At 46.7% G+C, this 20,269-nt stretch overlaps 2 protein-coding genes across 8 annotated transcripts in view; one reads left to right on the top strand and one right to left on the bottom strand.

The window, feature by feature from the left end:
• Positions 1-20,269, bottom strand: part of ADGRA1 (adhesion G protein-coupled receptor A1) — a 692,353-nt gene that overhangs the window by 64,619 nt on the left and 607,465 nt on the right. The gene's annotated exons all lie outside the window — the stretch shown is intronic.
• The window catches only part of LOC142501006 (uncharacterized), a 29,107-nt gene that overhangs the window by 7,524 nt on the left and 1,314 nt on the right, over positions 1-20,269 (top strand). Inside the window, exons 2-5 of the mRNA XM_075610246.1 lie at positions 12,909-13,177; positions 13,529-13,834; positions 15,157-15,303; positions 15,667-16,424. Of these exons, the coding sequence (XP_075466361.1) occupies positions 12,909-13,177; positions 13,529-13,834; positions 15,157-15,303; positions 15,667-16,424 (1,480 nt within the window). The remainder of the gene's footprint in view (positions 1-12,908; positions 13,178-13,528; positions 13,835-15,156; positions 15,304-15,666; positions 16,425-20,269) is intronic.

Here is a 20,269-nt window from a genome sequence, read left to right as displayed (position 1 = left end):
TTTTCCATCCTGATGGATATATTCCATCAATGTCGTTCAGTTGAAGTTCAAATTCATGTACAATATTGTTTGTTATATATATATTTATCATTTTTTATTTTATTTTTCCTTTATTATGATAATCATGTCAAAAATATTATTTGTGCATGTTTTAAATTATCTGTCCTTTTCTCATTTTTATTTAGTAATCAACTTTTGATCAATATACAATTGCTTTTCTAAGTAAATTTTATTAAGATACAAGCTATTCAACACAGTGTTTAAACGGTTAATTGTATTATTTGAAAACAATCATCTTATATCTCACTTATATGTTTATTTTATTTAATTATATCTATACTATCCAAAAAAGTCTATATCATAATGATGCAATAATATTACTATATATACATCTAAATTAAGAGTAAACATTTACTAACATTGCAATAATGAATTTCTATGTCTCTGTCATTTTATTAATTCCAGATTATACATTCAAAAAGTGTTGCTTCACAATCATGTGACTGCAATTATCTACAGTATCATTCATTTACCAATTAATATAGGATAACAATTTAATATAAACATAGCAACTTCTAAAAACAAGTTGATAACGTTTTTTTTAATATATATTTGAAGTTACATGCTTATAAATGTGAAATCTATGTATGTCTGTATTTTGATTATATTTCATCTTATCTACATCATTATGTTTTATATAGTTATTAGTTAATATGTACAAAGTAGTTCAATTACAACTCAATATGGTTAGCACAGATGACCCAATTTAGGGCAATATTGGGCGTATTTTACTTGAATTTTTCAATTGGATGGCAATTGGACGTTCCCTGAGCCACACACAGCATCTAATGCTGGAACAACAGACTGTATACCTGAATTTCCAGAGGGACATCTGACTGTGATGCACCGGTAGCAGTGAGGTCTGATGTACTGAAGTAAACATTCGGCGAGCAGCCACTTGTTGGCGTATGGGTTTACCCAATACAATGCTTAATTTGCATTGACAAATTGTGAGTGTGCATTTGTCTTGTGATTTTTTATTAAAATTTTGTTACCAAATTTTACACATGGATCGGGCGCTTTTTCTCTTGTTTCTCCAATATATACAGCTAAACCCCGTTATAACGCGGGTCTCGGGGTCCACCCCGAGACCACCGCGTTACTAACGGGGTCGCGAGAAAAAAAAATGGCCGCCGCTTTAGCGCATATTCATCCCGCGGGACAGGAGATGGGAGCGGGCATGTCCCTCCGCTCCCCGCTTCCCCCTGTCACCGCGGGACAGCCCGCGGGGCAGGAGATGGGAGCGGGGATGTCCCTCCTGTCCCCGCTTCCCCCTGTCACCGCGGGACAGTCCGCGGGGCAGGAGATGGGAGCGGGGATGTCCCTGCTGTCCCCGCTTCCCCCTGTCACCGCGGGACAGGCCGCGGGGCAGGAGATGGGAGCGGGGATGTCCCTCCTGTCCCAGCTTCCCCCTGTCACCGCGGGACAGGCCGCGGGGCAGGAGATGGGAGCGGGGATGTCCCTCAGGTCGCCGCTTACCTCAGATCCCTCCACGTGCCCGGTGCTCCCGCTGCCTGCATGGAGGTGGTAGCGGGGGGTTTTTTCTCCCCACCGCTGTCCCCGGTGCTCCCGCTGCCTGCGCGGGAGGAGGGGGGGAGCGGGTGGTGGTGCTGGTGTAAGTGTCTGTGAGTGTGTGTAAGTGTCTGAGTGTGTGTGTAAGTGTTTGTAAGTTTGTGTGAGTGTCTGTGAGTGTCTAAGTGTGTGTAAGTGTGTGTAAGTGTGTGTAAGTGTGTGTAAGTGTGTGTGAGTGTCTGTGAGTGTCTGTAAGTGTCTGTGAGTGTGTGAGTGTGTGTAAGTGTGTGTAAGTGTGTGTGTGTGTGAGTGAGTGTGTGTGAGTGTGTGTGAGTGTGTGTAAGTGTGTGTGAGTGTCTGTGAGTGTCTAAGTGTGTGTAAGTGTGTGTAAGTGTGTGTGAGTGTGTGTGAGTGTGTGTGAGTGTCTGTGAGTGTCTGTGAGTGTCTGTGAGTGTCTGTGAGTGTCTGTGAGTGTGTGTGAGTGTGTGTAAGTGTCTAAGTGTGTGTAAGTATGTGTGTGTGAGTGTCTGTGAGTGTCTGTGAGTGTGTGTGAGTGAGTGTGCGTGAGTGTGTGTAAGTGTGTGTAAGTGTGCGTGAGTGTGCGTAAGTGTGTGTAAGTGTGTGTGAGTGTCTGTGAGTGTCTGTGAGTGTCTGTAAGTGTGTGTGAATGTCTGTCAGTGTGTGCAAGTGTCTGAGTGTGTGTGTAAGTAAGTGTAAGAGCCGGAGCGGGAGGTGAGCGGGAGGTGGGAGGTTTGACAGGGAGGGGGGGCGTGGCTTGAGCGGAGGGACCCGCTACTCTCCCCCTCCCCCTCCCTCCACGGACTGCAGGAGGGAGCTGCTACTCTCCCCCCCCCTCCCTCCACGGGCTGCAGGAGGGACCCGCTACTCTCCCCCCCCTCTCCGGACTGCAGGAGGGAGCTGCTACTCCCCCCCCCCTCCCCGGACTGCAGGAGGGAGCTGCTACTCTCCCCCCACTCCCTCCACCGGCTGCAGGAGGGACCTGCTACTCTCCCCCCCCCCCTCCCTCCATGGACTCGGGCTGGAGCACTCATACATACACACATAGGTTCAGCAGGGAGAGATGGAGCACTACTGGAAAAAATTGCTGGAGAGTGTGTTCCCAATAAAAATAAGGTTTGTTGGATCAGAGCATGATAACAAGGATGAGCCCTGGGGCCCCCACCAACGCGTTTCGAGCTTCCGCTCTTTCTCAAGGTGATCAAAAGAGCAATTTTTTCCAGTAGTGCTCCATCTCTCCCTGCTGAACCTGTCTACTACCCTGGAGAACCGGCAGCACACACCTATGAAGAACCCACTGAAGACCCATCTGCAAAAAGTGAGTGAATTTACTCCAGCTAACACCACAGGAATCCTTTTCAATGTTACAGACCAGACACAAGCAAGTGTGAGTATTCATCATCACAAAGGTGTTACTCTTCTGGTTTATTGATCAAATGGATGTGATGTTTATAATATAGATGGTCCATTATAGTGTGGGATATCTCTGGGAATGGATTGAATTCTTTATATACTGCTACAACCTATATTGGTCAGGTCTATGTTAGAGCACCATACAGCTTTGTTTTGCTCTTGTACATACACACATATACACACACACACACAGGCACTCACGCACTCATACACACACACGCGCGCACACACATGCAGGCACTCACGCACTCACACACACACACACACACACACACAGACAGGCACTCGCACTCACACACACAGACCGCTAACCCCCCCCCCCCTGCCGCAGTACAGGGCCCGCCGTAGCCGCAGCGCAGGGCCCCGCCACCCCCCCACCACCCCACAGCACAATGACTTCCCACCCCCTTAACTTTGTCAAACAAAAGTCACAAGACGTTGTACAGGCAAAATACATCTGTTAAAGTGCAGTTGTCTGTTTATTTCTATATAATAATTGTGTGCAGTGTGCAGTGTGTGTGCAGTGTGTCAGTGTGTGCAGTGTGAGCAATGAGGAGTGTGTGTGCAGTGTACAGTGTGTGTGCAGTGTGTCAGTGTGTGCAGTGTGAGCAATGAGCAGTGTGTGTGCAGTGTGCAGTGTGTGTGCAGTGTGTCAGTGTGTGCAGTGTGAGCAATGAGCAGTGTGTGTGCAGTGTGCAGTGTGTGTGCAGTGTGTCAGTGTGTGCAGTGTGAGCAATGAGGAGTGTGTGTGCAGTGTACAGTGTGTGTGCAGTGTGTGTGCAGTGTGTCAGTGTGTGCAGTGTGAGCAATGAGGAGTGTGTGTGTAGTGTACAGTGTGTGTGCAGTGTGTCAGTGTGTGCAGTGTGAGCAATGAGCAGTGTGTGTGCAGTGTGCAGTGTGTGTGCAGTGTGTCAGTGTGTGCAGTGTGAGCAATGAGCAGTGTGTGTGCAGTGTGTCAGTGTGTGCAGTGTGAGCAATGAGCAGTGTGTGTGCAGTGTGCAGTGTGTGCAGTGTGTGCAGTGTGAGCAATGAGCAGTGTGTGTGCAGTGTGCAGTGTGTGTGCAGTGTGGCAGTGTGAGCAATGAGCAGTGTGTGTGCAGTGTGGCAGTGTGAGCAATGAGCAGTGTGTGTGCAGTGTGCAAAAAAAAAACGGGAGCCACGGGAAAACCGCGTTATAACCGAATCGCGGTATAACGGGGTTTAGCTGTGTGTATATATATATATATATATATTGTGAAAAACGCCCCTCTTTTGTAGCGCTGACGTCTGTCTGGGATCTTCCCAAAACAGTCTTCTAGGTTAATTATACAAATAACACGATCATACAAAGTATTACGTTGCTTAACTCAGGCTTCTGACACAAAAATCCAAGTGGGGTAGAGACCCTCAATTGGACAAGAAACCCAAAATTGCACTCTATGAGAATAAAACACTTAATGGGACTAAACAATATATCCCAGGCTGATAGCCAAATGTGCTACACGACGCAAAACAAAAAAGAATTTATTAAATACATGAGGGAGCAATATCAGGGAGTGTGGGGTATAAATAAAGGTGTGTTTAAAAATACGGTAAATGGTGGCCAGAATAGAGAGTGTTCTCTCTCACTCATCAGGTATAATTCACATATAGGGAAAGCCAATGCTAAAGCTTATAGGGTATGTCCCGTCAGAGAGTACCTGGTGGTGGGCAATGAGGTATAGTCAGCCAAAGTCCTGACAAGGTATACGATATAAAATTGTACCCACAGCAGGAGATACTAAACACAAAGTAACATTTAGGGTGTAAAGAAATGTATCCCTGGTTCATCCGAATCACTTTGAAAAATTGTAACATATGCAGACTAATGTAACATGCGTCAAATGGTTAAGTGTATCATAACACTAAAGTAAAACAGAGGATTGGTGTTTCAGCATATAAATACATGTACACCCATCATCCCCTGAATAAAGTAGTCCCCCATTCATCAAGCTGCATATATAGTAATTCAAACTGTGTATACACAGGTCAAATCAGACGATGGCATAAGGCAAGAAAAACGGGTAAGTAGAGATAAGTATCAAATACTACCCGATCAGCCGAGTTGGTGCTGGTTTACACGATACACCGGAGTTCCTGGCATTGCTGGTCACCACTACCGACGTCAAAAGAGTGACATCATTAAAAACCGACGGGCCGTTTCGCGTAGGAAGATACGCTTCGTCAGGGCAGGAGTGATAGGAAAACCTCTTCACTGGATCCTTATATACCCATTTGCTTAATGAGAAGCAGGTAGGTCCCTGATAATTAACTCCTTGTGAGCTCCCTATGGAGGGAGTCTCTATTCAATACGTTCCTCACTAGGAGGTAACAGTTCAATTTAGTGTTTTGCTGCACTGTTGAGGAATTGCAAGTAGCTGTCAATTCAAAAGCAGAATGAATATGTGGGAAAAACTTTTTATAGCACACCTCGTTAGTACATCTGGCATACCAGAATAAATGCTGACCTAAAATAGAGATATAGGGGCCTATGCAGAGAGCAGCGAATTTTAAAAATGGCGAATTTAGTAAAAAGTAGCTTTTTTGGAGAGTTTTATTCTCCATATGCAGAAAAGTGCGAATTCTGCTATGTTTAACATGGATGCGTGTGGCGAGTTTAAATTGGCGAGATGCGCGCTTCAGAAACGTGTAAAAACAAATTCGCGCCTTTTTTTTCCCATTGCAATGGCCGCGAGCGGCAGCTTCTTGCCAATTTTTTCTGGCGAGGCAAAAAGGAGACAATCGCGCCCTTTTATTGGCGCGAACAGCTGCTAGATGCCGTTTGCGGCTCTCTGCATTAGGATATTTTTAAAACTGGCGAGATTGAGGTTCTCGCCAGCCGCGAGGCGAGTTTTACAAATAGAAAAGAAAAATTGGCGCGTTTTTCGGAACTCGCCATTTTCTGCTGTTTTCTGCGCGATTTTCTCCAAAAAATGGCGAATTTCGAAATAGCGCTGCTTTCTGCATAGGCCCCATAGTTGCAATGATACTTATATCACTTACATACCATCACTAGTGTTTCAAGCCATGCTAAGATAAAGGCTAAAAAGCCTAGGTGTGGTAATCTCATGTCATAGTGTATGTATGTGTGACAAGGTCAGAAGTGTAAAAACACAAAATAGCACCATACTAAAAGATGAAAAATATATGGAGTAACATTGTATCGAACAGGGGAAATAGTGAGACAACGGGGGTAATGGTGTGATTTACTGATGTGAGCCACCCCTCATAGGTGATTAATACTCCTGATGATAGATGGATACTTGGATCCTATGTAATTCATAGGGTCCGGCTACCACACAGTGTAATCGTTAGTATGTAATGTAGGAATGTGCACCCTTACATGGAGCCACCTCTAAGAGTCAAAATGGTACCGCTAGAGTATATGACTCCATTATAAAATATATCCCTGGATCCCATATACAGGGCAGTTCATATTCGGATGAAAACAGGCAGGAGTAAATAAGACTACTGATGTCTATGCCTAATAATATACACAGATGAAAGTTCATGAAAATGAAGTGTATAAATAAATGCTGTATGACCTAAGTATGATGGTAATGTGTCAATAGTACTTATATCACTATCATGCTGTCACTGATATTTCCAACCAAACCAAATTAAAAGGCAAAATAACCTAAGTGTGGTATGTCTGTGTCGTAGTATATGTGTATGTGACAATTACAAAAGTGGAAAAAACACAAAATAGCACCAGACTAAAAGGCTAGGGACCAGGGATATATGGAGTAACGGGGGGTCGAACAACGGGAAGGGAGATGGACAACGGGGATCACGGTTTAACTGGGTGATGAAAGCCACCCCTGATAGGTGATATAAAATCCTGAAGGTGGGTGGATACGTGGATCCTATATAAATCAGCGGGCCCGACTACCTAACAGTGTCACCATTTGTATGTGGTGTAGGAGTGTGCACCCTTACATGGAACCACCTCTAACAGTCAAAATGGTACCGCTAGAGTATATGACTCCATTAAAAAATATATCCCTGGATCCCATATGAGAGGTAGTTCGCACTCAGATGAAAAAAGGATCATACAAAGTATCACGTTGCTTAACTCAGGCTTCTGCCTGCTTTATTTTCATCCCAGTTAGGGACTGCAGCTTTAACATGTGTAGGCAGGAGGTACTCAGCTATTAAAGCTATTAACCTTCAGCGGTTTACTCATATCAGTGTTATAATATTTCCCACACTGTTACTTCAAGAAACAAAAACCAAAATATATAAATCTGGAGGAGGTGCTACCAGTGACTACCTGTCCCTATCCTGGATGCTGCCAATTAGGTCCACGGCCCCACCAACGCCGAGAAGAAGAAATTGGTGAAGATGACCTAGGCGCAAATAGGGGAAGGGAACATTATTGTGATATAACTGGAAATCCAAAATGTAATCAAATCAAAAAATGAAGCACTGTCAAGGAAGGGGATCCCAAAAACATATATTTATTAAAACTACCCTTAGTACAAAATAAAATTAACCAATTGGTTAGTAGCAAGAGGTAAACACTGTATATGCGAGAATTGAATTTCTCAATGAGTATCTAAGTCTTTAGAAAGACTGATACCACCTGTTGTATCCAAGAAGATTGCCTTAAGTCAAATGTTAAAAGTTAGCAATAAAGGTGCGTCTCCATACCCTCTGTGATGTTCTTCTGGGTGGTGGGAATAGAGATGGTTTGAAGCTGATTCATTTTTTGATTTTATTATATTTTGGATTTCCAATTATATCACAATAATGTTCCCTTCCCCTATTGCGCCTAGGTCATCTTCACCAATATATATATATTGTATGTATGTATGTATATATATATATATATATATATATATATATATATATATATATATATATATTAGCTGATATACCCGGCGTTGCCCGGGCGTGGAAGGGCAAAGGGCATGGAGTGGAAGAGTGGAAGGGCGGGGGGGAGGGGCGTGGAAGGGCGGGGGGGGCCAAGGGGAGTGGAAGGGCGGGGAGGGCAAAGGGCAGGGAGGGGCGGGGGGGCAAAGGGCAGGGAGGGGCAGGGGAGCAAAGGGCAGGGAGGGGCGGGGGGGCAAAGGGCAGGGAGAGCAGGGGGGGGCAAAGGGCAGGGAGGGGCGGGGGGGGCAAAGGGCAGGGAGTGGCCCGGGGGGCAAAGGGCAGGGAGGGGCGGGGGGCAAAGGGCAGGGAGGGGGGGCAAAGGGCAGGGAAGGGCGGGGGGGGCAAAGGGCAGGGAGGGGCAGGGGGGGCGAAGGGCAGGGAGGGGCAGGGGGGGCAAAGGGCAGGGAGGGGTGGGGGGGCAAAGGGCAGGGAGGGGCGGGGGGGGGGGGCAAAGGGCAGGGAGGGGCGGGGGGGCCAAAGGGCAGGGAGGGGTGGGGCGGCCAAAGGGCAGGGAGGGGCAGGGGGCTAAGGACAGGGAAGGGCAAGAGGGCAGGGAGGGGCAAGAGGGAAGGGAGGGGCGGGGGGGCCAGAGGGCAGGTAGGGGTGGGGGGGCAAGAGGGCAGGGAGGGGCGGGGGGGCCAGAGGGAAGGGAGGGGTGGGGGGGCCAGAGGGCAGCAAGGGGCGGGGGGCCAGAGGGCAGGGAGGGGCAGGGGGGCCAGAGGGCAGGGAGGGGCACGGGGGCCAAAGGGCAGGGAGGGCGGGGGGGTCCAAAGGGCAGAGAGGGGCGGAGGGGCCAAAGGGCAGAGAGGGGCGGAGGGGCCAAAGGGCAGGGAAAGGCGGGGGGGCCAAAGGGCAGGGAGGGGCAGGGGGGGCCAAAGGGCAGGGAGGGGCAGGCGGGTCAAAAGGGCAGGGAGGGGCGGGGGGCTAAGGGCAGGGAGGGGCGGGGGGGCTAAGGGCAGGGAGGGGCAAGATGGCAGGGAGGGGCAAGATGGCAGGGAGGGCAGGGGGGCAGGGAGGGCAGGGGGGCAAGAGGGCAGGGGGGCAAGAGGGCAGGGGGCAAGAGGGCAGGGAGGGATGGAGGGAGGGGGGCAAAGGGCAGGGGGGGCAAAGGGCAGAGCGGGCAAGAGTGCAGGGGGGGCAAGAGGGCAGGGAGGGAGGGGGAAAAGGGCAGGGGGGCAAGAGGGCAGGGGGGCAAGAGGGAAGGGGGGCAAGAGGACAGGGGGGCAAGAGGACAGGGGGGCAAGAGGGCAGGGGGGGCAAGAGGGCAGGGAGGGAGGGTGGCAAGAGGGCAGGGGGCAAGAGGCCAAAGGGCAGGGAGGCAAAGGGCAGAGGGGCAAAGGGCAGGAGGCAAAGGGCAGGGGGGCAAAGGGGAAAGGGGCAGGGGGAGGGAGGGCAGGGGGGAAAAGGGCAGGGGGCAAAGGGCAGGGGAGGGAGGGCAGGGGTCAAAGGACAGGGGTCAAAGGGCAGGGGTCAAAGGGCAGGGGGAGGGAGGGCAGGGGGCAAGGGCAGGGGGAGGGAGGGCAGGGGGCAAGGGCAGGGGGAGGGAGGGCAGGGGGAGGGAGGGCAGGGGGCAAAGGGCAGGGGGAGGGAGGGCAGGGGGCAAAGGGCATTGGGAGGGAGGGCAGGGGGGGCAAAGGGCATTGGTAGGGAGGGCAGGGGGGGCAAAGGGCAGGGGGAGGAAGGGCAGGGGGGCAAAGGGCAGGGGGGGGAGGGCAGGGGGGCAAAGGGCAGGGGGAGGGAGGGCAGGGGGGGCAAAGGGCAGGGGGAGGGAGGCGAGGGGGGGAAAAGGGCAGGGGTGGCAAAGGGCAGGGGGAGGGAGGGCATGGGGGGCAAAGGGCAGGGGGAGGGAGGCCAGGGGGGTGCAAAGGGCAGGGGGAGGGAGGCGAGGGGGGGGGAAGGGCAGGGGTAGCAAAGGGCAGGGGGAGGGAGGGCATGGGGGGCAAAGGGTAGGGGGAGGAAGGCCAGGGGGGTGCAAAGGGCAAGGGTGGCAAAGGGCAGGGAGGGCAGGGGGGGCAAAGGGCAGGGAGGGCAGGGGGGGCAAAGGGCAGGGGGAGGGAGGGCAGGGGGGGGCAAAGAGCAGGGGGAGGGAGGGCAGGGGGGCAAAGGGCAGGGGGAGGGAGGACAGGGGGGGCAAAGGGCAGGGGGAGGGAGGGCAGGGGGGGCAAAGGGCAGGGGGGAAAAGGGCAGGGAGGGCAGGGGGAGCAAAGGGCAGGGGGAGTCTTGGACGTGGTAAATAACCCATTCCCCTGCGTTTCCTCACCTTGCACACAGCCGCGCTCCTCTTCCTACGGGTACCGGCCACCGTCTTCCTCCACCTCGGGCTCCTCCGCGGAGAGGCTGAGACGCTCCGGTGAGGAGGTGCTGTGCCTCTCGCGGGGAGAGGCGGAGACAGCCGGAGGAGAGGCGGAGACAGCCGGAGGAGAGGCCTGTGTGAGGGGAGAGCCGCGTGCTCTGTGTGTGTGTGTGGGGGGGGAGCGCCGGGGGGGAGAGCCGTTCAGTGCTCTGTGTGTGTGGGTGGGAGGGGGAGTGAGCTGGGGGGGTGAGCCGCTCAGTGCTCTGTGTGTGTGTGTGTGGGGGGGGGAGCGCTGGGGAGGGGGGAGAGCCACTCAGTGCTCTGTGTGTGTGGGTGGGGGGGGGGGGAGTGAGCTGGGGGGGAGAGCCACTCAGTGCTCTGTGTGTGGGTGGGGGGGGGGGAGTGAGCTGGGGGGGTGAGCCGCTCAGTGCTCTGTGTGTGTGTGGGGGGGGAGCGCCGGGGGGGGAGCGCCGGGGGGGGGGAGAGCCGCTCAGTGCTCTGTGTGTGTGGGTGGGGGGGGGTGAGCCGGGGGGGGAGCGCCGGGTGGGGGGGAGAGCCGCTCCGTGCTCTGTGTGTGTGGGTGGGGGGGGGGTGAGCCGGGGGGGGGAGCACTGGGTGAGGGGAGATCCGCTCAGTGCTCTGTGTGTGTGGGTGGGGGGGTTGAGCCTGGGGGGGGGTGAGCCGGGGGGGGGGGAGAGCCGCTCAGTGTTCTGTGTGTGGGTGGGGGGGGGGGGTGAGCCGGGGGTGGGGAGAGCCGCTCAGTGCTCTGTGTGTGTGGGTGGGGTGAGAGTCCCCCGCTGTGTCCCGGGCGCTCGCTCCGCTCCCCCGCTGACTGTAGCCGCGCCGGGGGGGGAAAGCACGGGACCCGATGAGCACCGCGCTGTGTGTGTGTTGGACCGTCACTCCGCCTCAGGCAAATGAGAGGTGTGCGGGGGCGGGCGGGCCAAGGGACCAATGAGATTTCCCCTAGGGACACAGGAGATGCAGACAGGCAGGCATACAGTGCTTTCACTAATATATAATAAGATATATATATATATAATTAAAAAAAAAAATAGATGATACCGTTCTGTGGCTAACGAAATGCTTTTATTTGTGCGAGCTTTCAGTAACCATTTAACACCTCTAGCCATAAAACACATCCACACCGGGGGAAGGAACAGCACAGATAACATTCCAAGAGACACTGTTTTTAAGTATACCCTTTGCTTGCTTCATTCATTGTAACATCGCCGGAAGAAGAGATCAGTGTATCTCGAAAGCTCGCACAAATAAAAGCATTTCGTTAGCCACAGAACGGTATCATCTATTTATTTTTTTATTTTTTTTGAGATTATTGAAGCTCGGCTAACACGGTACTGATACCTCTACATATATATATATATATATATATATATATATATATATATATATATATATATATATATATATATATATAGTGTAGAATAAATGAGTTGTTCAGTATTAGGTGATACCTTTTTTATTTGGACTAACAATTTATGTCATTAGACAAGCTTTCAAGAGTCCTGCTCTCTTCTTCAGATCAGCAATACTAGTTTACAGGGGAATCAATGCTAAAACAGGTTTAGAAGGCAGGAACAAAAAGCAGATTTAGATAAGGGTGGGTGAGAAATGGATGTTTGTAGACATTTGTGGGGCAATAAAACGGTGCCAAGTAACAGCATGTCGAGGGAAAGGGATGCTGTGTTGGGGGGGAGAGGTGTGGATAAGAACATTGGCAGAGAGGCAGGCAGTATAATTACAAGCCATTGTGATAGTGTGTGAGAAACCCCATATCCGCATTAAGGGCCTCATGCAGTAAGCGACGATTATGTGAAATCGGCAAGCTTATCGATTAGTCATGTTATTGGCGTTTTTCCCTCTCCGTATGCAGTAAGTGCCGAATACATTCAAAATCAACCAGAAAACAAATCCGCCCACTCTCACGATGATGAGCCGATCACACACAGGTGTATCGGCGTGCGTGGCGGGGTGCTGTTAGGTTGCACAATCACAAATCTTGCTGAATCAGGCGAAACAAGCATGTTTTTGATTGCGCGCCATATTTAAAGGCAACGTGTACTGCTAATCATTCTCTGTGTTGTTGGGAGTGAGAGAGAGAGAGACGCACAGAGCTGGACGATTGAAGATTTGCATATTGACTGAGAGACTTGTTGTGTATTGGGTGAGCTTTGTCCTTTGTTGTTTTGTTTACATCTTTGTCTTGTTTTATATGTGGAAGTGGGTCGTGTGATTGCCTGTACATTTCTTGTCTGTTTTTTGTGAGTGCTGGAAGTATGCCCGCAAAGCGTGGGAAGAGTGATGCTGGTGGGAGTGGGAGTGCTACTCGTGCGAGTACGCGTCGGAGTGAACGTTCTGTTCAGGGGAGTGATGTTGCTGGTGCACCGAGTGGTGTTGCTGGGAGTGGGAGTGCTGTTGTTGGGAGTGGGAGTGCTGGTGCTGCGAGTGGTGTTGCTGGGAGTGGGAGTGCTGTTGTTGGGAGTGGGAGTGCTGGTGCTGCGAGTGGTGTTGCTGGGAGTGGGAGTGCTGTTGTTGGGAGTGGGAGTGCTGTTGTTGGGAGTGGGAGTGCTGTTGCTGTGAGTGGGAGTGCTGGTGCTGGGAGTGCTGGTGCTAGGAGTGTGAGTGCTGGTGCTAGGAGTGTGAGTGCTGGTGCTAGGAGTGGGAGTGCTGGTGCTAGGAGTGGGAGTGCTGGTGCTAGGAGTGGGAGTGCTGGTGCTGGGAGTGCTGCTGGTGGCGCAGTTGCTGATGGGGTGTCTGGTGGTGGCGTGCTTGCTGGTGGCCAGCTTTTGGAGGCTCTTCCATTGGAAGAAGGAGAGTCCAGTCAGCACCAGCCAAGCTCTGACCCTAAACCTGCTCGGAAAAAACGTGTGGAGAAGCCACGTAATCCTCGCTTCAATGACCAGGAAAATAGGGCTCTTGTCACTGGCATTCTGGAGCACTATGACAGTCTCTATGGACATTTAGTAGGTAAGTGTAACTTTACATTTATTATTCAAATACATGTGATCCTAGGTCATCTGAGTTTTGTTCATATGCAAATATGGGTACACAATATCTTTCTATGTTCATTAGTGTGGAAACACAGCTTTTTATCATGCCTTACAAGGACAAATAAACACAGGCGGTCAATTTGCCAGAACTGCATACAATATGAATGCAACCTTGCTTACATGTATAGGTTTAGTAGTGAATGCTCATGTGCTGCACATATTACACATAAAACAGCATGTTTGCTATCTCTTGGAACAGCTAGCAGTGTAGGAAACTGGTGCTTATATTATTATTAATTTACCTCATATCTTTTATATGTTTTTCAAGGGCGGACAAGTGCAGCAAGCAAAAAAGAAATGTGGGACACAATAGTCATTGGTGTCAATGCCTGTGGGAATAGTGTCAGGGACAAGTATCATTGTCGGAAAAGATTTGATGATATTAGGTCCAAATTGAAAAAGAAAATACAAGACCAACGCGTGCATGCTACTGGCACTGGAGGTGGGCCCACACCACAACGTCTCATATTGACTCCATTGGAGGAGCTGCTTCGGCCAAAATTACTTACCGTCGTCGTGGAAGGCTTGGCTGGTGACCGTGACATTGGAATTTATCCGTCACAATTTCCAGCAGGTGATAAATATTACTGTACTAGGCGTGTCGTTGCTTACAGTTATTTTGCATATTTACACTGCTTTTTATACTGTCTTCACAATATAAGCATACCTGCATCTATATATGTATATGTCTGATTCTGTATATATATATCTCAAAATAGACATATATGTAGTAGTCCTACTAAAAGCAGTAACTAATATAGCACGTGCCATTGCGTGCTCATTTACATGTGAATTCCCAAAATGCATAGCTGCAGTGGAAGCAATTGATGGTGGGCGAAGATGGGGAACAACAGGGTAGTACACATGTGTAACACATGTTCATGAGAAATTATTAGTAGCTACAGGTACAGAACAGAAATATGTATCATATTATTGTGTATTTTATTGATTTTACTCCGACAAACATGACATTACTGCCTATTTTAAGCATGCATCAAAGAAATTGCATGTAACGGCCTACAAACATCACTGGCACTAACACATCTATAGTTGCTTATGAAAAGGTCCATTTTTGCTTTATGTCATATACAGACAGCATAATGAGGCACACGTATCATATGTTATGTCATTGTTTTCATAACTTAAACACTGCAGATGACTACTTAGCTCATCTACCATTGTGTTAAAGCAGCTGCAATTAATATCTCATCACAGCATACACTTCAACAGAGGGGGTGGGGTTCAGCACACACACTAATTACAGCCTCATTTCACGGTCAACTTAGTTCACACCATTTGCACCTGTTTCAAGTCATTGAAAGGTGTGGCTGATTAGGCTTTTTGGGGAAGGGAATACCTTTCTTACAACCTGAATAGCACAACTGAAGTTAATCACACTCATTTGAAAGCTTAACTCTAGCTACTAAATGCCCCAACAACTCATTACTTATCAAAGCGTACGTCACACATTAGTTCACTCATATCTATAGTTGAACTACTATGAAAGACACATTATCACACACTGCATGTGTTGTCTTGTTGAGTCACAGCCACATTCAGGTGTGCCACATCTTCGATTAATGTACCACACATATCCTCTACCAAAAACAACACTTTTTGCAATATGACCACCTTCATGATAACCATTGTGAATGGTCATCTCATGATAGTTATGTACATTATGATACTGATATCACTACACAACATATGATTTTTATGTACTCATTTAATCTATTTATCCTCACGCATTACTGCAGAAACATAGTATGTTGTATGTTAGGGAACTCAAAAATTCTAAGTACACAGGCATGTACAGTGTTATTAAAACTATTTATGTTCACTTTCACACACATTTTCGGTTAAGGAACTGATGTTGTTAGTTAATCATAAATACAGAACATACAATAAGTGTTTGTTCAATATTTACACATGTAAATGTAAAACTTATGTTATTGTTATATATAGTTGCCCCTGGAGGACATGTGTCACCTGAGATGGAACAAGTGTCTTCACCTGGGTCAGCCAGCTCAACACTACTAGAAGGTGAGTGTATCATTTGCTGGCCATATAATATGTGCTCTTCTATATGTTATGTTGTCATGTGCATTATTTGTTTTGCACATCTTCTTTAAATAGGATTACTTAGTGTCAGTGAAAATTAAGTGTAAGGCAACATGTATTGTGTTAGTGATGTTAATTATCATGTAGGACTTCTGAGTTTAGAGCAACTTTTCATTCATTCATATTTCATACTGAGTCCAAACATTATTCGTAAGTCAAGGTAGTTTTTAATGAGGTTATAAAACGTATGCTAACATGTTAGGTGTTACTTAGGACACAGTACAATTACATAGTAACACAGCATACATTAACATGCCATTTAATAATGTGTACATTTCTTTTTAGAACATCATGGTGATGAGGATGATGAGTATGATGAGGATGACGCCACAGAAGAGACTGAAATACAATCATGTGACCATGAAGAGGTGCCAATAGAAACTGTTGTACCGCCAAATCGTCCATCAACTTCCACATACGATGCAATTGTAGCTTCAGAGGGAAAAATAGTGGACGCAGAAAATCGTCGCCATTCAGACATGATGACAGTGCTGGAAAGGATGATTGGACTGCAGGAAGAAACAGTATCACAATTGGCACATCTCCACAGAGTCTTCATTGAAGTGCCTAAACAGTTGCAAAAAATCAACACCTCATTCGAAGCATTAGTTGTTCAGCAAACACAAGCTAATTACTGGAGAATGACTAATGTACCACAATTCAACACCTCCCAGCCAGGATCTGTTCATGCAGGTCAGTTTTCACCACATTCATCTGATATTCATTCACCAGGCCCAAATGTTACCGGTCAAGTAGCAGACATTGCTGTGCAGGTTCCTGATGACATCCTACCGCTGCCATCTGTACAAATTCAGCAGCAGACACCTACAAAGGAGGCGACAAAAACAAAACAAGACACACATGAAACAGACCAACCATCACTTGTGCAGTGTCTACCAACTTGCTCACATGTGTCACTGGGCACAAGCCCTGTCCGTGAACAGTCACTACCCAAAAGCCCTGTAGGTGAGTCGCTGCCCAAAAGCCCTGTAGGTGAGTCGCTGCCCAAAAGCCCTGTAGGTGAATCGCTGCCCAAAAGCCCTGTAGGTGAGTCGCTGCCCAAAAGCCCTGTAGGTGAATCGCTGCCCAAAAGCCCTGTAGGTGAGTCGCTGCCCAAAAGCCCTGTAGGTGAATCGCTGCCCAAAAGCCCTGTAGGTGAGTCGCTGCCCAAAAGCCCTGTAGGTGAATCGCTGCCCAAAAGCCCTGTAGGTGAATCGCTGCCCAAAAGCCCTGTAGGTGAATCACTGCCCAAAAGCCCTGTAGGTGAGTCACTGGCCACAAGCCCTGTAGGTGAGTCACTGGCCACAAGCCCCGTAGGTGAACAGTCACTGGCCACAAGCCCTGCCCGTGAAGTGCCAGAGGCCACTCAAAGTGGCTCTGTTGTGCCTAAAGTTGGTGGCAAAAGAAAAAGGAAAATTCAAGAGACAACAAGCAGGCCTGTTACTCGCTCGCAAAAGGAACAAAAAAATAAATGTTATAATTCAGAAAATATGTCTTTGGCCTTGTTTTGTTGACTTCAGATTATCTAATTACTATTGTATGTATGCTGAAGACTGTGTTGTTTCCAAACTTTCAACTATGTTCTTGTACACGTGAAGTTTTGGAAATGTTAACACTCATAATTAATTGTGTTATAAATATTTATGTTGTAATCGTCTGTTCAGTAATGGTCCACCAGGAGCCAGTTGCTAAGTTTAGAGAAGCTGCCATTGACTTTGCAGCAAAACATTGCATTTGGGTGTGTTAATTGATGTAAGAATTGCATATGCATATTAGTCACATGCAATTATTAAAACACCTAAGTAAGTGCAAACATCTTTCTTGTACGTGTACAGCAGGATTATGTGTAAATTATTACTTACCTTTGCCTTGCTTGGCCATTGTAATTTTGTCCTTTAATCAGTTGTGTGTTCGTTTCTATAACATCTCAGAATGTATAATAATATATATATACACACACACACACACACACACACACACTGAGTGAGTGTGAGTGTGAGTGTGTGAGTGTGTATATATATATGTATATATATATATATATATATATATATATATATATATATATATATATATATATATATATAGTACTATATAAACTGGTATACACAAACTAATACACTTCATGCTTCCTTGTGAAAACACTATTTTAATAATACAGGCCTAATGTTTGAGAAATATCCTAAGTATGAGACTCTAACAGTATTGTGCTTAAACAAATGTTTATTACTTAATTCAATCATGTTTCTCACCATTTAAATAGGTTTCATACAAGGTATACTTAATGCCATCAATGTTGTGTGTACTCCTGCAATATAAAAAAAAAAAAAATATTATATATAAATATATATATATTTTTATAAGAGATATATTTATATATATATATATATATATATATATATATATATATATATATATATATATATATATATATATATATATATATATACACACGTATTTAAACTCATGCAGACAGGGAGTTAACCAGACTTTCACATACACACAGAAATGTAAGCGGGGAAAAAACATTTCTTTTTGCAGGTGTGTTTTTACTGATATGCCTGGCTAAGAAATATTTTCACACACTGGTCTTTGTTAGTTTTCAAAAAAACACTATGTGAACGCATTCACAGTCTAGGGATGTTTTTCACAAACGAGATAAAAGAAGGAGAAATGTTTCTCCCACAGTCCCATATCACGAACCACAACTGTTAACCCAATTAGACAAACAAATCCAATTGGCGTTTGAAATAAGGAGTCAAAGTAGTTACTTTTGTTGACCTTGACAAGGAAAAACAGGAGTTTGTTAGCCATTCAGCACATTCATTTTGATGAGCAAATAACACAGACCTGCACACAGCTTTTGTGCTACTCAGACATGGCTGATGAATTCGTTAACAATATTAATCCCCTTTTAGGGTATAAGTACATGATCTGTGAAGCCATCTTGAACAGTCGCGGACAGAAAGCAAGCACACGCCAAATCGATGATTTCATTCGAGCAAAATATCCTTATTACCAAGACCGTAAGCATGCACGGAATTTTAATTCCTCAATAAGATTCACTTTATCAAGTAATGACTTTTTTGAACGTGACCAGGATAAGCTACAACACACCTATGGTTTCTGGAAGATTGCCCCGGAAAAACAATTTATCCTGAAAGACGGCACTTATATTGTCGTGAAAGGCATATTTATTCCTAATGGCAATAGCAATGTATCCGCTACTACTGATCCGTTTGAATCGATACGTGCTGCAATATCTGCAGCCTCCATTCCTGAAACCCACATTGTACAAGAACAAAAGTACTATGATTATGTACCAAGCCTTTCAGCTGAAATTGCATTGGAATGGGAACCGGAAGAAATGAACCTACCTCCCGACCAATTATTTGAAGAAAGCAGTGGCGATTCCTATGAGCGCATCCTGGAGGAGATATGTGCCATACTGGATTCAGCGGTTGGGTTAAGCGTGGATGAAAATGCCTTGCATTTCTGGAGCGACCAGTTGCAGCCAGGCGAAGAGTTAATTCTAGAAGAATGGTAAATATAACAATCGTTATGCGTTGACTCTGCGTTTAAATTTTTTTTTTTTTTGTAACCACCATTTTCACTTTCAATGCGTGGATACAGCGTAACATTGCAGACTGCATAACATGTAGCGATCACAAACAAATTGTTTCCTAATACAATATAGTAGGACCTGAAAGAGTAGTACACATTGCTGACGGAATAAATATACGTACTTTCCTATCCCTTTAAACATATTAGCAACATTTTACCATTACTCTAACACATACCTGTTTTGTTATCATGCAACATCTACAACATTGAAAACCGGGTCCACCACGTATGACGTGGGACCCTTGTCATGGGCCAAGGCGTCCTTAAAAAGGATTAGTGATGTAAGTCCCGCCCCCAAGCGACGTGCGCGCCTCAAAGCCTATTGGCTGTCATGTTTTGTTATAGTAACGGTAACTGCAGTGTGTGATGCGTGCGGCTCAGTGTTTGTAGGCGTACCCTGGGCGTTAGCCGAATGTTAATTGAGTGGGAGGAGTGTTAGCGTGCGTTTCACGCTGGCTTAACATGACGTCACACGTATTGCATTTGCGCATTGTGTTATCGGCCGTGCTTTCTGTTCAAACACGTCTGTTTAAAAAGAATACAGATGTACTCGTTTAGAACGAATGTAGTTTCGTCTTCATTGTATTTGAAATAAAGATGTTATGTTTACTGGTATTTTCAACATGTATTGAACGCACAACGTACGCTTTGTTTTGCGCATGCGCTAACAGTTAGTGGAGCCAAGCGTGAAGTGCGTGCGCACACAAAGATGTGCGCGCACATCTTTCAGTATACAGGCAACGTTCACTTCTTATACATAGTTATGCCTGCTACAAATTTAAAGAAACATTACATACTGATGAACAGTTTTACTTCTAACATATAAGTGAGTGACGTGTGTATCTACACAATCATATAGAGCTGCGTAACGCGTTGTCACGGATGCATATCTAGTAAGGTGCCATCTTTGACCATCATGTGTTTGCTGTATTTCAGAGATGTCGGGGAAGATACAATCGGATCAATGTATGATTTCAGAAGAGTCTACCTTTATATGAGATGATTGTGAGGAGGAGCCACCGACTACTATACTACATATGGAACTAATTTTATATTGCTTGCAGCGCTTATTAACAAACAATTAAAAATGTGATACCCTTATGCCTATATTGCATAAGCACTTAATTAACATAATGATGTTGCAAAAGAGTGCCTCATGAATTTTTATTGAGTGTTCTTTAATGACTACTAACATTTTATGACATGGTGTGTTTTATATATAACAACCATTCCCACTCTGCTAACACATTTGTGTATTCTAATATGT

The sequence above is a fragment of the Ascaphus truei genome, chromosome 8 (assembly GCF_040206685.1).
Source record: "Ascaphus truei isolate aAscTru1 chromosome 8, aAscTru1.hap1, whole genome shotgun sequence".
Taxonomy (NCBI): Eukaryota; Metazoa; Chordata; class Amphibia; order Anura; family Ascaphidae; genus Ascaphus; species Ascaphus truei.
This window is presented reverse-complemented; position numbering and strand designations above follow the sequence as displayed.